Below are 17,647 nucleotides of genomic sequence, written 5' to 3' on the forward strand. Positions count from 1 at the left end.
TCAAACGCCCTAGATTAAAATATATTAATATCGGTGTATTTAATCATATGTGATGGCTATAAATACGATGACGATTATTAAAACAAAATATTGTGCGATTCGAGTTTATGACGGTGACTAATAAGTGTAGTAAACCCCTTCATAACTGCAAGGGTGACGCAAGTGTGAAAACGCCATTTCCGCGAGAATAAAGAGAGGTTAAAAAAAACCTACATAATAAAAGCATCCTATGCTTTTTTTGTTTTATTTTAGTCGTACGGGTTTTGAGCTCTTTTCGTTTTTAAATGGGAAATTTATTATGCACAGCATATATTATACACCCCGCGCAGTTCCCTTTATCCCAACCCTACTCAGGGCGTATCGGTATAACCTGTGTTTTTATCTGCTGTCCGGCTGCCATTAATTCCGTCGTCGGTTCGGGACTCGATTGCGTATCCTTCACCGCAGGGATATGTTACGTGTGTATACATTCCATTTTTATGTTTCAAAACAAAATCGTGCATACGGTCGAAATTGGTAAAAAATAATAAACTAACTACCTATCCTGTTGAAACTGTTGACGAACGTTGGTGATTGGAGGGAATAAGAACCCAGTGTTGTACGTACTTATAGCATAATTCTTCTTATTATTATTGTTATTATAACCGCAGAGCAATGCATTATTTTCATCTCTCAAAAGCAATCACAAAATATGCGGTATTGTTTTAAAATGAGATTTTAAAAATGAAACGTTTGCGTATTTATATTCATTAAAAACGTTTTCAGTGGATTGTAATAATTAAGGGTGTTTGGTTGATACACTATCTGAAGAACACGAGAAAAATAACACATTATTATTATTATAATTTTATTATCATTATTATTTATATTATTATTATTATTATAAATATTATTTGGTTTTTACCAGTGGTTCTCATAATTTCTATCTATGGTATACAGAGTGATTGATTTATCAAACAACACTCATTACTTCAAAAAGTATTGACTTTTTCAAAATATTTTTTTACATGGTTTCAAGTTGTTAAAAACCAAAGTTTTTATTAAAAAATTATATTTTTAAATATTTTTTACCCTTATCATTTTTTAAGTTTTTTACCCTTACATTTTTTTAAGTTTTTTACTTTTTTGAATGATAACATGGAGTTTTAATTTCATATTCCAAAACAGAATATTTGTCTAAGTATTTTGATATATAAAAATCAAATTTGGGGCTAGTAGTTATAAGTATTTAAAGTTTAGATTGGCAGAGTGGAGTGGTACGGGGTTACCCCGCAAAATGTTTGTCCACTACTCCGCTTGTCTAAACTTTAAATACTTATAAATCATAAACTACTAGCCCCAAATTCAATTTCTATGTATCATAATAATTAGAAAAATATTTTGCTTTGGAATATGGATTAAAACTCTATGTTGTCATTCAAAAAAGTAAAAAACTTAAAAAATGATAAGGATAAAAATATTTAAAAATATAATTTTTTAATAAAAAAACGTTGATTTTTTAACAACTTGCAACCATGTAAAAAAATATTTTGAAAAAATGAAAAATGTTTACTTTTGACCCCTATAATGCACCAAGGATATTCACTTTTACATCGGAAACCAACATCAAAGTTTGAAATTGAAGCATTATTTCGACTAGTTATGCTGTACACAGACACAAAAAAAAAAGCACATATCATTGTAAAATCAATACATTCATCACTTCGTTCAGAATCTAAAATGACATTAAAATTTAATGTTTATTGAACCAATGCGAATTTCTATATTTCTACCAGCTGCCTTTTTTTATGTAGGTATGTTCTATAAAAACTTCCTACAACATATTTTTAACTTAATCGTTTAAAAAACATATTGCTTATTTGTATATTATATTCTTTTACTTATATGTCAAATATTTCATAGGTAAATACAAAATATTGAACGAAAAACGTGTAAGCCACAGATAATTTTTATACTGGTAATATAATAATATTCAACTTAATGAACTTCTGAACTATATAATATTCAATTTGACGTCAAAATGTAAGCAATATTAGGTATATTTTATTATATATTATTATAATCAACATCTATAAGCTAAAAACATACGAATGATGATGCCGCTAAACAAATAATTAAATTTATACATAAATTATTGATCGAATGAAAATATAATAATAAATTTATGTGGCATATAGGTAAATGAACTGAAACATAGATGTAACTACAAAAACTTTGTTTCAAGTCCAGAATCCCCCCCCCCCTCAAGTGTCCAAAATCGTGCCATTTTACATAACGTTTTGTTGGTTAAGCGAATTTTATATTTTTCTAGTAATTGTTTTTTTTTCTTTTATCTTCTTTTGTGAATGCATTTTTTGAAAATTGCTCAAAAATAGGTCATACGACATTACCTACCGATTGTAAATTAAATCTAGGCGGTACTAAGAAAATGTTATTTTTCGATTTTATCGGTAGTTTTACTAAACCTAAACGCTACAGACATCCCTCGAAAACAGACACGGTTTTTGTCATAGAGCTCGGCTCAGAATCATTTTCCGTATGAAATGATTTATCGTCATTTTCAAATTTAATATAACACAATATACCCACGACTATCCTGCGTTGAGATGATCGAAACAAAATGAGTGCCAACACTAGTGATCCTATTCGGTTTTTTATGTCTATATTTCAATCACTACCTAACAAAAGAAGTTTTTGATAGTTACACTATATTTTCCATCGATAAAATTTACTGTTTTCGCTTTAACTGGTTAAAAACAAAAAAACATAACGAAGGCTTATTAACTAACTATACTATCTACCTATAAAATAACAATCATATTAATTTAGACATACTAATCTTGATGTTTGCATAGAGTTATCAACCTTAAGACTCGAACCAATATTAAAGGTATTAAATTAACAAAACCATGAATAATTAATAACCAAGACTTGTGAGCATTTTTTTCAAATTCGATGTACGTTTAGCAATAATAGTGCAATGTTTAATAAAAACTTGATCATGTCAACGACGTTATAGACTATAGATTTATAGTAAAAACCTTAATCCTGTTATTTTATTTTTGTATAGCAACGAATGATAATGTTCTGTAGGGATACTCCTTTCTATTATGGAATTATAAGTTTATAAAATTTTAATTTTCTTAGTCATATAATCAAACGTTGGATGGAACATGAAAACTATTATATTTTTTACTGAGTTATTAAATATAAAACTCAAAACCAATGAGATTTAATAAGACATTTTTTTCTTTGCTTAACCAGTATTTAATGAAAAATCTTAATTAACAGAAGTACAATATTACAAGTATGATCTTCATTGATTTTATATTATTATACAGTTAGATAAATATTATAGAACCGGTAACCATTTTATAAGTTTAATTAATTTAATGTTCAGTCATAACATATGACTTAAATTAATATTTTATTGTCTACATATGTATCTCTGGACCACATTATTCTGAGCAAGTATCCTGCGTACTAATCCAAGAAATGATAAAGAGTATAATAATTGTACTATTTACAAGCTACTATATATAATTTACTATGCTATGAAGATTATTTTATTTTAACTAGTTGATTGAATGTAAACAGTTTACGTCTTTATGAAGATTTTTACAAACGATATTACTATACTACGTATAATAAATAATTGAAAGGATAGTTTACAATTTTATTGTACATAAATTGTCATCAATAACTTAATAAATAAATAAATATTAAAAAAGTACACATTGTAATACTTAAATAATAATGTATTACAATATTATTTTTATATTCCATTTTGTCATTTTTAACGTTGATCAAATATTTTTTTAAATTATTATTCTAGTTTTACTCAGACTATTATTCTAAAATATATAGAGAAAATTATTTAAAACAATTTTCGTTTTAATTAAATTAAATCTTTGCCATGTCAATTAAAATTGAATTAATATCGTAAAATCCTAGTTACGGTCTAATTAAATATTATATCCTGTTTTTATTATTACCACAATATAAAATTATTTTATACATTGAGACCATTGAGTATAGTTAAAGCAAATTTCAAATTATTTGTACGCATAATAAGTATACGTTCTTAATGAATAAATTTCATTTAAATATATTTTTAATTTGGTTGTCCGCGAACTGTATATATACATATATACATAAAATATACAAAAATAGTGTTATGTAGATTTTAATCGACATATTAAATTGCATACTACTAGGTACGGTCTATGAGTATAATTGATTTGTCCTGTATAATAATATATATAATGCTCATAAAATAAAGTGTGTTTATGAACAAAGTTACAACTTTGCGATGCACGCATTTATTAATATTTTTTTTTTTTAATTATAAAATAAAAAAATATATATGACTAAAGTATTACATATAATATAATCAACTTGACTGCAAAAAACACCCATTTTTTTTTGGCGAACAAAAGTTATGACATAATGCTTATACAGGTTACGTATAACAACCGTGGATTTCACTAACCTGTAATGACTATGGTGATTGTGCAGACGACGAACAGCATATCGGAGCACTGGCGGCAGAATCCATGCCTCAAAACCATGATTGTGGTGGTGATGGTTGTGTTTACAAACGATAGGATCGAAAAAATATTAACTAACAAGTTGTGATTCGTTAATATCACCGTTTGTTTTTTCCCGTGTATGATCTCGTCTCAATTTTACAACGTGAACTACGGAATGAGATCCATATTATTTTTCACGGAATAATAAAGCGATGTGCAACCCACTGAAATCTTCTGAAAAAAATGAATAAAATTATTATTTATAAAGTTTATCGACACTAAATAGTAAATAATAGTAACCCCAAAATATACTGTAATCAATTATATTGTCCTTATAGTTGGAACGCACATGACTAGGTCTATGATATAATAATAACAAAATATTTAATGATGATTTTATTATTTTTCTTTTTTTAACTACGTACAAAATAAAAATAATATTATTGTTCGATCACCTGCAAATTAAATATTTAACAACATAATACTTAACATAATATAATATTATAAACAAGCGAATTGTGTATTTCGAATAGAAATTATCGTTAGGTTAGGGAGTAGGGATTAATAATTGAATACTTCCAGATAATTATACAGGTAGGTGCAAGTGCACTCGAATGCAATCTATACAGTTATGTCGCTGCATGTTACTGCAGTTTTCTCATACGTGCCGCTTTCATTCCGTTACAGCATACATCTAAATGACTAAATTGATTTGTGATCCTCGCGGGAATAAACACTTTTCATAGCACAAAAGAGTATAATATAATAAACCCCTGTGGTTTCGACATAATATTATACATATACAATATTATGTATAGGTACAGACAGGGTTGGGCAGTATCTTCGATACAAGTATCTAAGATACGTATCTTAGATACAATTGTATCTTGTATCTCGATACAATTATATGAAATATCGAGTATCTTGTATCGCGATACTTCAAAGCACAGTATCTCGTATCTAGTATCTCGATACTGCTTTTTTAGTATCTCGCCCATGAAAATTATTTTTCAGTACCGATAAATCATAAAATTATAAACTATTATTTATTATATATTAGGATTTAGGACATTATGTTATTACTAAAATTATTTTTATTATTTATTTATATAATTTTTAATGTACAATTATTATTTATATAATTATTATTATTTAATTGTTCTGTAATTGTATTGTGGTTATTATTGCATCGTTGACGACAACGAGATTACGTTATGTCGTAATTGATTTGTTTTATTATTACTGAATAAGTGTCAACTTTTATTATTTTATTTGTCATATTTAATGAAGGTGGTCATCCCCATAATAATAAACATATTTTTTTTTTTAAAAACCAGTGACTAATTTTATTAAAATGTATCGAGTATTTAGTATCGCGATACTCCAAAGCCAAGTATCGAGTATCTAGTATCGCGATACTCTAAGCCAAGTATCTAGTGTCTTGTATCACGATACATCAAAGAAAAGTATCTTGTATCTAGTATCTCGATACTGCTTTTTGTGTATCTTGCCCAACCCTGTATACAGAATATGTATACAGTATACACATACAAGATCTCATTTTCTGTCATATAAATATGTGTGTGGAATGTGACGACAAAGTTCTCCCAGTCACTTAACGCGTAGTGTCTTTTGAAAGGTTAGCGGTGACGCACCAAACTCATTAGCACAGTACACTCGAAATTTCATAGTTTTAAACAAACTTACAGTAGACCATATTATTTAATTGAAAAACAACTCTAAACTAGGTAGTCAAAATAATATTTTATATAACAATAAAAAATGAAATGTTTTCATATAATTATTTCAGGCACCGCATTCATTGGACAATTTAAGTATCAAAACATATATCTTTTAAATTTTCGTACAGTCCAATGATGAATTTATAACTACAGAAGAATCTATAATTATTATTTAGTAATATAAATGATTTGATTTGTATTGATTATTAAATTATTTATAATTTAGAGTTTTTTTTTAGAAAATTTGATACCCTCTAGAAAAATCATGAAAATATGCTGCTAATGCTGCATTTAATAAAATAAGACGAAATTAAGCGAAACAATATTTAAAACATAACATTTCATAGCCAAAATATACTATACTTCGTTTTACATAAAGCCTAAAATGCATTGTATAATATTTACTGATCAAAAGTAGTTACCAGGTCGTTCATTAATCTTAACACTCAGTCTGAAAACCGTATTATCTCTAGATTAAATTTAAGTGCCGGATTACAATTTATTTTATTTATTCTTCGAGAAAATAGAGAACATATGTTTGTATGGAGGCTCAATAGTTCAAATTTAAAATACAAATTCATTGAATAGATAATATAAATTACAATTAATTAAAAATTAAGATACACTTATAACACAATATAATTACAATATTATAATGGTTCATTATGATTTTGTATACGACCAATATAACTTATTTATCACACTTTATAATCATTTAATATCTACTTATGCAATAATAGTAAAAACTAAGTTTAAAAAAAACTAATATATTCAGAATAACACATTTCACTTGCAACGATAATAAATCAATGATTCCAATAGAAATAATAACAATAATAAATTGTACTTTATGAAGGATATTTTGAAAATACCAAATGACCGACCGGAATCAATATTATATTATATCCTTATAACAGTTCAAACCAGTCAGGGATGATGCATAATAACTATTTTACTAGCCCAAAATCTTAATATAATGCATAAATATATATTATTTTACAAGCATCACTGTGACCGTGTGCTCTCTCTCCAAAAGACAAGGATTTGTGTGTGTGTATATTATATGTATATATATATATAGTTTCATATTTATATAAATAAACACACACACACGTTAAACAATATTATAAAGAACGGTAGGTTACGTCGGAGGATACAAACAATGTGAATCGTTCGACCGTGGAATATGGCGTGAGTAACGATAGTTATATTGTTCCACTAACGGATTCACCCTTCTTTTTGGTATTCTGCCCTATCGTCGCATCATCACCATTCCCCATGTGTTGACCCTTGGCAGGTAAATCGTGAGTCATATAATAATTCATGGTTAAATGTTCAATACCATTTACCGGCTAATTACCATTTTAAATTGGAAGCACGGTGCATAACGATATCATGCCAATCCAATGGTAATTATACGACCATTTATATATATATATTATGTCGCATATAGGTACTCTACACAACGTATACACGTATAAACAAAACCATGTATTAGTCTCCTTCAGCCCTCGGAAAATAATAACCATTTTTAATTAAGCCAATTTAATAAATTGATGCATAATTAATTTTAATTTATTTTTCTACTATAAATACAGTATAATTAGCAGCCAATACTGTACGAGTACCTATACCTAATTTTTATAGTAAATAACATAATTCTCATTACTGATTTAATATGTTAAAAATATATTTGTGTCATAATCAAATGTTTTTAATCGTATTACAATATTTTATTTCTAAGCTAAGCGATTATCTTACAATTGCACCTGGTATTATAACGATTACATAATAACTCAATAAAAAAAGTAAAATTCACACTATGATAAATTTTTAACCACCCTATGAATGGAGTGAAAAAGTTTAATATCTTCATTCTTTTCTTAAAAAAATTGTATTACCCACCAATAATTATTAAAAGTGGAAAAAAACAATAACGTATTAAAATAATAATAATAATATAATTTAAAATAAATATGTACCTAGATGAAAATAAAAAAATAGAATAGAAACTTAAATTTACATAGTAATTTTGTTTTGAATAATAATATTGAAATAGGATACTTGATAATATTTTAGGCGGTTGACAAATTGACATTTGTTTAAATACATTTTTGAGTGAGATAGGCAGTTGATATTTAGGATGTTAAATTCGTTTTATTTGTTGAATCTCAAGTTTTTTTGTGTTTGATATTTAATTTAAAAGTTCATTAAAGTATGAATAAGTTTTCCAATTGGAAATATTCTTATTTAAATTTTAGGTGGTTATCACCACCTAAGATTTATCAAAATATATGAATGTTATTTAACCACTGATTAAATAACATTGATATCGGAATTTCAAATTTCTTTATAAATATAATTTTGTTCTTATGATGGACATTAATTACAAAACTATAATCGTTTTATATTGCTATTGATAGAAATATAAAGAAATTAACTTTTGATTCAACAAGAAATTTGATTATAGATCTACACGAGTTTGACAAATATATATACTTTGATATCTTGTAATCGGTAAAACTTTTGTATAACATAAATTCGAAAAGTATATTTAACTATTTTTTTTTCTGGAAAATTGTTGGTGATTTTCTATTTTATTTTAATAAACATTCGAAGAAATTTGTTTAAATTTTTTATTTTGAGTAAGAACTTTCATTTCGATCATTTTGGGAGAAAAAAGAAAAACGATTTGGTGAGGTGTTTTTATAAGGTTCTGATTTTTGAAATACTGCAAATGACAAATTTAATCTTTTATGTTTTTGTGAGCCAATCTCGTTCTAATTATTATCAAAATTATCTTCTAAATCGGAATCGTTTGAAAGGCATATAGTAGTTGAATTGTTTATCGGGTTTAGTTGATAATTTTCATTTTAAATTTATCACCATTATATTACGCTATTGATTATTTGGAGGGGGTTGACTCCGAGAGAAATTCAGAGGTTTGTAGAAAAAGACACAACATATTTACGATATATAACGTAGAGTAATGGATAATATAAATGCAAATACATCAAGTGCAGAACAATGACTGACAATGGGATGGGAGTGAATCTTAAAAAAAAAATTTAATTTATGATTTTAATTTTTTTTCTTAAATAGGTATTTTTGTACTTGAAAGTATTGAATATTTTTTTAACATTTAAAACTTTGTTATTTAAGATTATGTAAAATACATGATATTTTCTTGGAGGTATATTAAAATTTTATAGTAGGTAACAGAACGTTTTTTTAAAGTTATATGTTAAGTTTTTACATTGTTCAAATCATTATATAGAAAAAAACTAACTAACTTTACATGACTTTCTATAATAGCCGTTCTATTAATTTTTTTTAAATTACTACCTATTATTCCTTATACTTGCTATACCTGGTACAGACAGATCAGTGCAGCACATATAAAAAAAAATCCTACTATTATACCTTTCTGGTGACACTTTAAAAAAAAAAAAAATGAGTAGTTACAGTAAAATTAAAGAATAGAGATTTAAATAAAGAATTGCATAAAATCGTTTTCGATGGCAAGATAAATAATTCAAATATTTTGAATTGATGGAAATCGCTTTAAATTACCAATTATTCCTAGTCAAGCTAATTATATCAGAGTACATGGTACATTACTTTATACTTTTGTATAAAAAATTATTTTTGTTAAACTATAATAAATAACGATTATGACAAACCGGTTTACGGGTGGACTTAAAATAAATAAAATACTGCGATTCGTCGTAAAACAGCGTCCTTAACTTTAAAAAAAAAAATAGTCGAATGCCCTTTTCGACTAAGTATGACATTTATTTTATTGCATTTAAAATCCATTTCTGTCTGGAGTAGTACTACTACAGAACGAACGAAAGGTCATAAAAATTCGATGAGAAGCGTCTGAAAAACTTTGTACATTTTTTTACAGACCCCAAGAGACAACACACACGTATTATGTCCATTTGACACATTTGAATTTTTTTCTACAGTTTTCGCTGTTTTTTGTTCTTACTTGTAACACGGCACAAATGTGGTGTGAAAACGGATTTCTAGCATGAATACAAATATCGCCATTGTCGTTTCATTCGATAGTTAACGTTATAGGAAAATTATTCACGTGTTCAACGACAATATACATATACGCTCAATATAGGTACGTTATTATTTTACTAGTCGTTTGGTCTCTCACACAAATAATAATAGGGTTACTCGATATTCTAAGCAAAAAGAGGAAAAAATACTAAACATTTGACGTTATTACATACAATTTACTGTACGCAAACAAAGTTGATATGTACTTGGGTGGAAAACTTTTTTCCCCTATAATATTATAATGAATACATTAAACCGCGGGTTGTGTCGATGGAATATAAATATATTTATATCATGTATATATAAATATAATACCCAGCGAGTAACGTCTAAAAATGAATTATTGACGAGTACCGCAAAGCTCGTGCAAGTTTTCGGGTTTACTATTATTAATAAAAAACGGGTGTACATGAATACCTGGCTACTCACTGTTATATCTATACTGGTTAATTTAAAATTATACAAATATACGAAGGAAAAAAAATTTATTAATCCGTGAAATATCAAAAAATAATATAATTCAAATAATAATATCTAATTTGCAGTACCTAGGTACCAATAAACTTGATATATTTCTAATTGCGTATTACTCTCTTACAGAACAAAGTTATTATTATACTCGGATCGTGTATACTACTCGTACTTCCTCTTGCGTATCGCATACCTACAGAATAACCCTGCAGCATTAATAGGAGAACGATTATTTTTAAATGTCCCTATACCGTATTCAATAGGTATAAATCATTAGATGTTTGAAAAAAAAACACACATCTACGTAGTGTACGACGGTCGTAAAATAAAACGCGTCGAGCACCCGCTGGTAAGCCCGACGACACGGGACACGGATTGATGTTCCTCGTAAAATTGCCTTTCTATTTTCCCGTTTCACGGGTTTTGATAATGGCGAGCGAAAACGAAAACTGCAAGAAAAATCATAAATAAATAATGAGTAAACGCGTAATAGAAATAGTATTGACGACAACATGTATTATTTTTGTACACGCACACGGGATAGTAGTGTAAAGCCCAAACCGTGTACCTATAGCTGTTACATATTTTGTTTTGTTACTGGCGTTTAAATATTTTATCTCAATATAACGAAAGTGCCCGCCATCCCCCGATGTATACGAAATAGCGAAAACAATAAACTAAACGGCAACGAAACAGCAGACAAACTTGCAAACGAAGCTTCACTTCACCAGAATACTCCAAAACTAAACCTAACCACATCCTCAGAGTCACTCAATATCATTAACCTCAAAATATTAGAGACATGGCAGAAAAACTGGTCCAACGTTCCCCTATCAAATAAATTAAGAATCATCAAGCCTCTCATCAAAAAATGGAAATTTTCCGGTAGCCTTAATCGAAGAGACGAAGTCATCGTTACCCGAGCCAGAATAGGCCACACCCACCTCACCCACTCATTCCTCATCACTAAGGAACCTGCTCCAGTATGCACCATATGCAACGTGACTTTATCGATCGAACACATCGTAACAAGATGCCCAAAATACTCCCTAGCTCGGAAAATCTTCAAGATTTCATCATCCCTTCAACTCGCCCTCAGTGAAGAAAACACCGAAGCTATCTACAAATATTTTCATCATATCCATCTTGCACATAAATTGTAAAATTGTAAATATCTGTATATATTATATTATCTTGTACACTAATGTTATAACTTTAGGCTAATAACCTTTTGATGTTGAAGCCTTTACCTCAAAATAAAAAAAAAAAAATATAAACTAAACGAATATTTAATTTAGTGATAGGTCATCTACAATGATCGACGTACTTATTAATTGTATAGGTAATAATTTTGCATAATAATAATGCATGCTTTCACTGAATGCACCAAAAAATTAAAATATCAACTACGAATTTGATATAATATGTAGAAATCGTCAAAATAAATCACTCTTGAAAGGCATGTCGATGGCAAAATATATAATAAATAATAATCAAATAATGAAATAATAAAGAAAATATAAAATGTGTATAATACAGTGTAATATAGTGTATGACAACAACCGGATACTGGCTAAATAAACCCGAATATTTTTTACAAAATAATACGTTTGGTTGTTCATTATATTATTTTAAATACGCACCAATATTTTAATGGTTAACGCAGAGAGAAGTTTTATGTAATATTGGCTTATAAAGTTATAACCAATCATTTCTAACTACTATAATTTTTTTGTTGATATTTAAATTAATTTCGATACTACGATGTACGCCATTATAATAAATCCATATTTCGTAATATTTGAAAAATAAATATTATACATATATATTTAGATTATTTATTTTATTTATATTATTTTTCTATTTAAAATTAAAATTTTAATAGTAAAAATAGTATTTTTAATTTCCTATCAGTTTCACATAAATCGAACAAAAATATTTTTTACTCATATATAAATGTAGATATTATGGATAAAAAAAGAGCATTTTCCGATGTTTTTAAGCGTACATACATTATTGCAGTTTTCACTGAACGCACTTTCAAGCCATACTGATAAAGTATAATGTACGAGTAATATATGCGTCTTATTGGGATATTATTAGTTTCATTTTATTTGCTTGTACAACTCCGAAACACTACCTAGTATGACAATTTATTACAAGACCATAAAACTGTTTCCCACTGAAAACATTTATTTCCAGTTCGGACTTGAAAATAATATTCCACACACTGTGGAAACCTGTCTGGTCTTAAAGATACTGCATCGGTATAGTATTAAGGGTATTAATAAGTAGTATTTATAAACACACACACACACACACGATGTTACACACGACCTTAGATCATATGATCTAAGCACACGACACATTATTATTATTATTATTATTATTATTATACTATCAGCTAATTTATGTTCTGTGCTACAACTATTAAAACTACACACATCGCTGAAAATATGCCAAATTATTTTAACCTATATTATAATGCAATATATATTTTGGATATTGTAATGTAAGTATACTGCGACCTATAAATGAGACGTGTAAACTCAAAACATTTAATCTCATATTACATGCAAGGATATCGTCAACACAAAATCAAATTATTGAACACAGCATCGTGGTTATATTATTATATTATGTTTGTTCCAACAATCTACATGTACAACTACTATATTACAAAGTGTATGCTATACAAAAAATATGACATATCACAAGTAATATAAATATATGCCGTATAAAAAAGGGTCCTAAACCTATAGAATTTTCATAAATAAAATGAGGGTATGCGTCTTTTCAAGACACGCCTAAATAAAATTGTGTTTAGACTGCCATCAAAAAACGCACTGCACGCGTATACGAATAATAATAATAATAATTTACACGTGCAAAAATATTACAACGCGCTGCAGCAGCTATATAGCATGGTCGTATTATTATTATTATTATTTTTGAATACAAAGTCCCCCTTTTATATTCTAAGTACCCTTCAGTACTCGTGTAATTCGTATAATTATTATTATCCACTAATGATGTTGGGGTTGCACTATTATTCGCGCGGTAGCCGCTGTCATTGTGTGTTCTGCGACTGATCGAATGAAACGGGACGAACGGACGGACGACAGTTGTTGTTGGTTACCAACATTTTATTACAAAAAAAAAATTAATAGTTAAATATCTTTTTACGACGGACAACTTACTACTAAGTACTGGGTATGCAGTTAAACACGAAATGCTCCATGGAAAATAATAAATTATGCACGTTCATTGTGTGCACTGCCGACACCTAAAACTATGCAAATAATACCAGCTATTCTTTATATATTATATAAAAAAAAAAATTTTAATTCGATTGAATTACATACAAAAAAAAGTAACATTATAATAAAATAATATAAAAACGTTGATTTAATTTTTTTTAACATAAAAAGTTTTTATGGTTTAATGATACGTAAAATATTATATGATATGCTCTACGACTAAGGGCATATTCAAGAATTAAAAATCCAAATACTATACTAGATTGTAATAATACCGTATTATATAGATATTGATTAATAATTATATTATTATCTTTAAAATTAATCTTGCTCATGTCACTTGAATCAATAAAAGTAACACAATTGTATATATCTCCCACTAATCAATTTGTCAAAACGTATAATATAAAGACACACTAGTTTCCAAATACTCAAATATACCACTACCGTACATAATAATTAAAAATTAATGGCATAATAAATAAATAATGGAAGGTTTGTTTAACATCGATTTACAATATATGTAAAATGGAAATTTAAGGTAATTTAAGGTTCGATATCGAAATAGACTTAAGACCAGAAATTTATATTTAAAAAATGAAATATTGATGATTATTTCTAGAAGACTTATACCTAATTACAATAAAATCATTTATATTACCATATAGTTAATGTTGTATATTACAATATGTGTCATCCTTATATATATATTTATAAATTGTCACATTTATTTCATGTTCTTTCTGTAATAAATCACATACAACTAGTGAAACATATTTTGCATTTACTTGAAAACCAACACAATAATAATCAATCATTCATTCAAACATGTAAAATCGTTTTGCGTAGAATTTAGTGTTCGTAAAATGCAAATGTTAATAATGTCGCGATTTATCAATGCAGAATAATTATTGATTCAATTTTTTTTCGAATTAATTGAATCATCAGAAATTATTTTAATATGGACAACTAAAATTACTCATAGTTAAACACATTTTAGTCCATACAAAATATTCTTAAGCTTATCAACGATAACATATTTTGTAGAATTATATTAATCTGAGCTAAAGTATAATAGCTATAATTTTAAATTCGATAGGAATTCGAATTTAATAAAATTAATTTCTAAAAACTAAATCAATTTTTAGAACTCAATTCGTCATTTTTTAAAAAGTCATACAATTAACATCCTACAGTAATTAGATACAATAAAAAAATTACAAGTAATTTTTTTTTACTGAACTCGCTACACAAATAGTAAAAATAATTGTAAACATTCTTTTTATGAGAATATAATCACAAATTAATTGTAAACGTATGTTCAATAATAAGTGTAGTCAATTCAGTCTATCAGAGCCAATTAAATTAGAAAATATTCAATAATTCTTAATAAATCAAAATAGAATTATTTAGGTTTTAATTTATCAAAAACCAACTTCTAATTGCTGTAGAAGATTAATTTTATTGCTCAATATTCTGAAAAACTTTTTCAAAATCTCAAGACTTTAACTGATTTAAAAAAAAAAATTGAAACTTTAAAATTTAATATTCAAACAATCCAAACAGGTACAAACCTACCTACTTAAATTTTTAGATCCACAGTTCATAGTGCCAATATTACAAATTTTATTATCATATTCATTTCAATTGAAAATCTACAGTTTTTTTTTTTTATTTTACAACAAAAACATAGACAAAATTTAATTTTTTAAATATTTTTAACTTAAATGTGCGACCTTCTCAAGCAATTAAATACATAATTAATTAAAAATGTTCGAATTTTATATTTATCAGACGTTGTTAACTCGCTGCATAACATATATTTTTAGTGTATATTTTGGTTCAATTTTGTATTGAATATTGTACTGATCACACCACATCCACTGTACAAAACACAAAATAAATAACGCTTACTGAAAAGAAAATGGTGTCCCGACCTTATTTCTAACTAATTCCCGGCAAATGTATTTAACGTCCTGACTCCTGAGGAGTGTCGCCAGTGGGTGGATTCTCCAATTCAAATTTTCAATGTCTATATTATTTACTTTTATATAATTTACGCTTATTGGACATGATTTGTAAAGATTGTGTAATTCAAATAAAAAAAATATATTAAGAAATATAAAACATTAATTGAATATAAACGGTAGGTACATGTAACTGGTATAAACATCCGTACACTTCATAGCATCACAACGAGTCATAACTAGTCATTTATGTAATACACTCCTCAATAAAACTTTTAAAATGTAAACTTTCGTATTTTTTTGGTGAAACATCGTGTTAAAAATAAGGGTTTTTAGAATATAAAAATTGTTTACAAACATTTATATTTGAAAAATCCCATACTAAAAAAAATGTTCTCTCCGATAAACATTTGCGGTTTTCTTTGCCGTGTTTAAATTTTACAAACGCATTGCGGTGGTATGCCTGCGAAAGGCGATGTAAATTATTATAGCCGGACACGCATCTCGTAGGATTTTTAAAACATGCCCCCTTAATAGTTTACGCCGAAGCCATCGACATTCAAAAGGCATTCTTTGAGGGATGTAGAGGAGGGAAGCGAGTAGTCGACTAGTTTATGGTGTGGCGATCGTGTGAAAAAGTTTTTATACGACCGAATCGCTTGTGTCGGTAAACTCGTAGAATAGAGAAAAAACTCATTTGTAAGTTTTTATACGCATAAACTTTTGTTAAGATTGTGTTTTTTCTTCCGATTTGTTACTCCGTATGTACATATATATTATATCGTTACATCGATTTATCTCCATCTGCTCCATGTGTGTGTCTGTGTGTCTGTGTGTCTGTGTGTCTGTGTGTCTGTGTGTCTGTGTGTGTCTGTGTGTCTGTGTGTCTGTGTGTCTGTGTCTGTGTCTGTGTCTGTGTCTGTGTCTGAACTAACATCGCATATCATAGCATCCCCGTATTGTTTTAAGATATTTTTCTGTAATTTGGATGCAATGGATGATCGCAGAGATGCGTCAACAGCCGTATTCATCCGATTTTCTAGACAAATTCATCGCCCGCTCCCAAAAACCTGCACCGGATATGACCGGAAGTTGGCGCTTAAAACAACCACTGACCTCTCTCAGAGTCCGGAGCAATATAATGTAGACGTCATAACAGCGTTATGCAGCACAAATCTTCGTGGGTTCCTCGCAGTGGAAAAAACACCAAACTAAACATAAAGGGGCACATACACTCGCGAAACTGTTTTGATTTTTCCGAACGAGAGCGAAACAATTTTCTTTAAACAAAAAAAAACACCCAAAAATACCAAAATTAACACACCAAACGGCAAACGTTTTACATGCGCTTTGCGAATGCGACGACCACGACGATAGGACAATATTATTATATAATAGAATATCGTTGGACACGCGACGACTATCTTGACGGCGGACGAAAAACGCAGACGGACAGACGTGCGAGACCGGCACTCGCGTTCGACGACGGGGTAGGAAATGATTCGGCGACGAGCTTTTTTTCCACTCGGCCCGCACCGCCCCTGTGGTGGAATCGTGCCTTGCGAGTATTACACAATCAGCAATCAGCGGCGCAGCGTAGC

The 17,647-nt window shown here is 28.3% G+C and overlaps 1 protein-coding gene across 4 annotated transcripts in view; it reads right to left on the bottom strand.

The window, feature by feature from the left end:
- LOC107166174 (zwei Ig domain protein zig-8-like) overlaps positions 1-17,647 on the bottom strand; it is a 417,908-nt gene that overhangs the window by 384,941 nt on the left and 15,320 nt on the right. Inside the window, exons 1-2 of one of the 4 annotated variants that reach the window (XM_089229655.1) lie at positions 17,163-17,554; positions 4,493-4,763 (exon numbers count right to left, since the gene is read on the bottom strand). In XM_089229655.1, coding sequence (XP_089085781.1) covers positions 4,493-4,571 — 79 coding nt within the window. In that variant the 5' untranslated portion in view covers positions 4,572-4,763; positions 17,163-17,554. Of the gene's footprint in view, positions 1-4,492; positions 4,767-17,162; positions 17,555-17,647 lie in introns of those variants that run through there. The other 3 variants (XM_089229652.1, XM_089229654.1, XM_089229653.1) reach the window with 3 other exon arrangements.

This window comes from Diuraphis noxia, unplaced genomic scaffold (assembly GCF_037042655.1).
Source record: "Diuraphis noxia isolate RWA-SAM2 unplaced genomic scaffold, SU_Dnox_SAM2 contig0005, whole genome shotgun sequence".
Lineage (NCBI taxonomy): Eukaryota > Metazoa > Arthropoda > Insecta > Hemiptera > Aphididae > Diuraphis > Diuraphis noxia.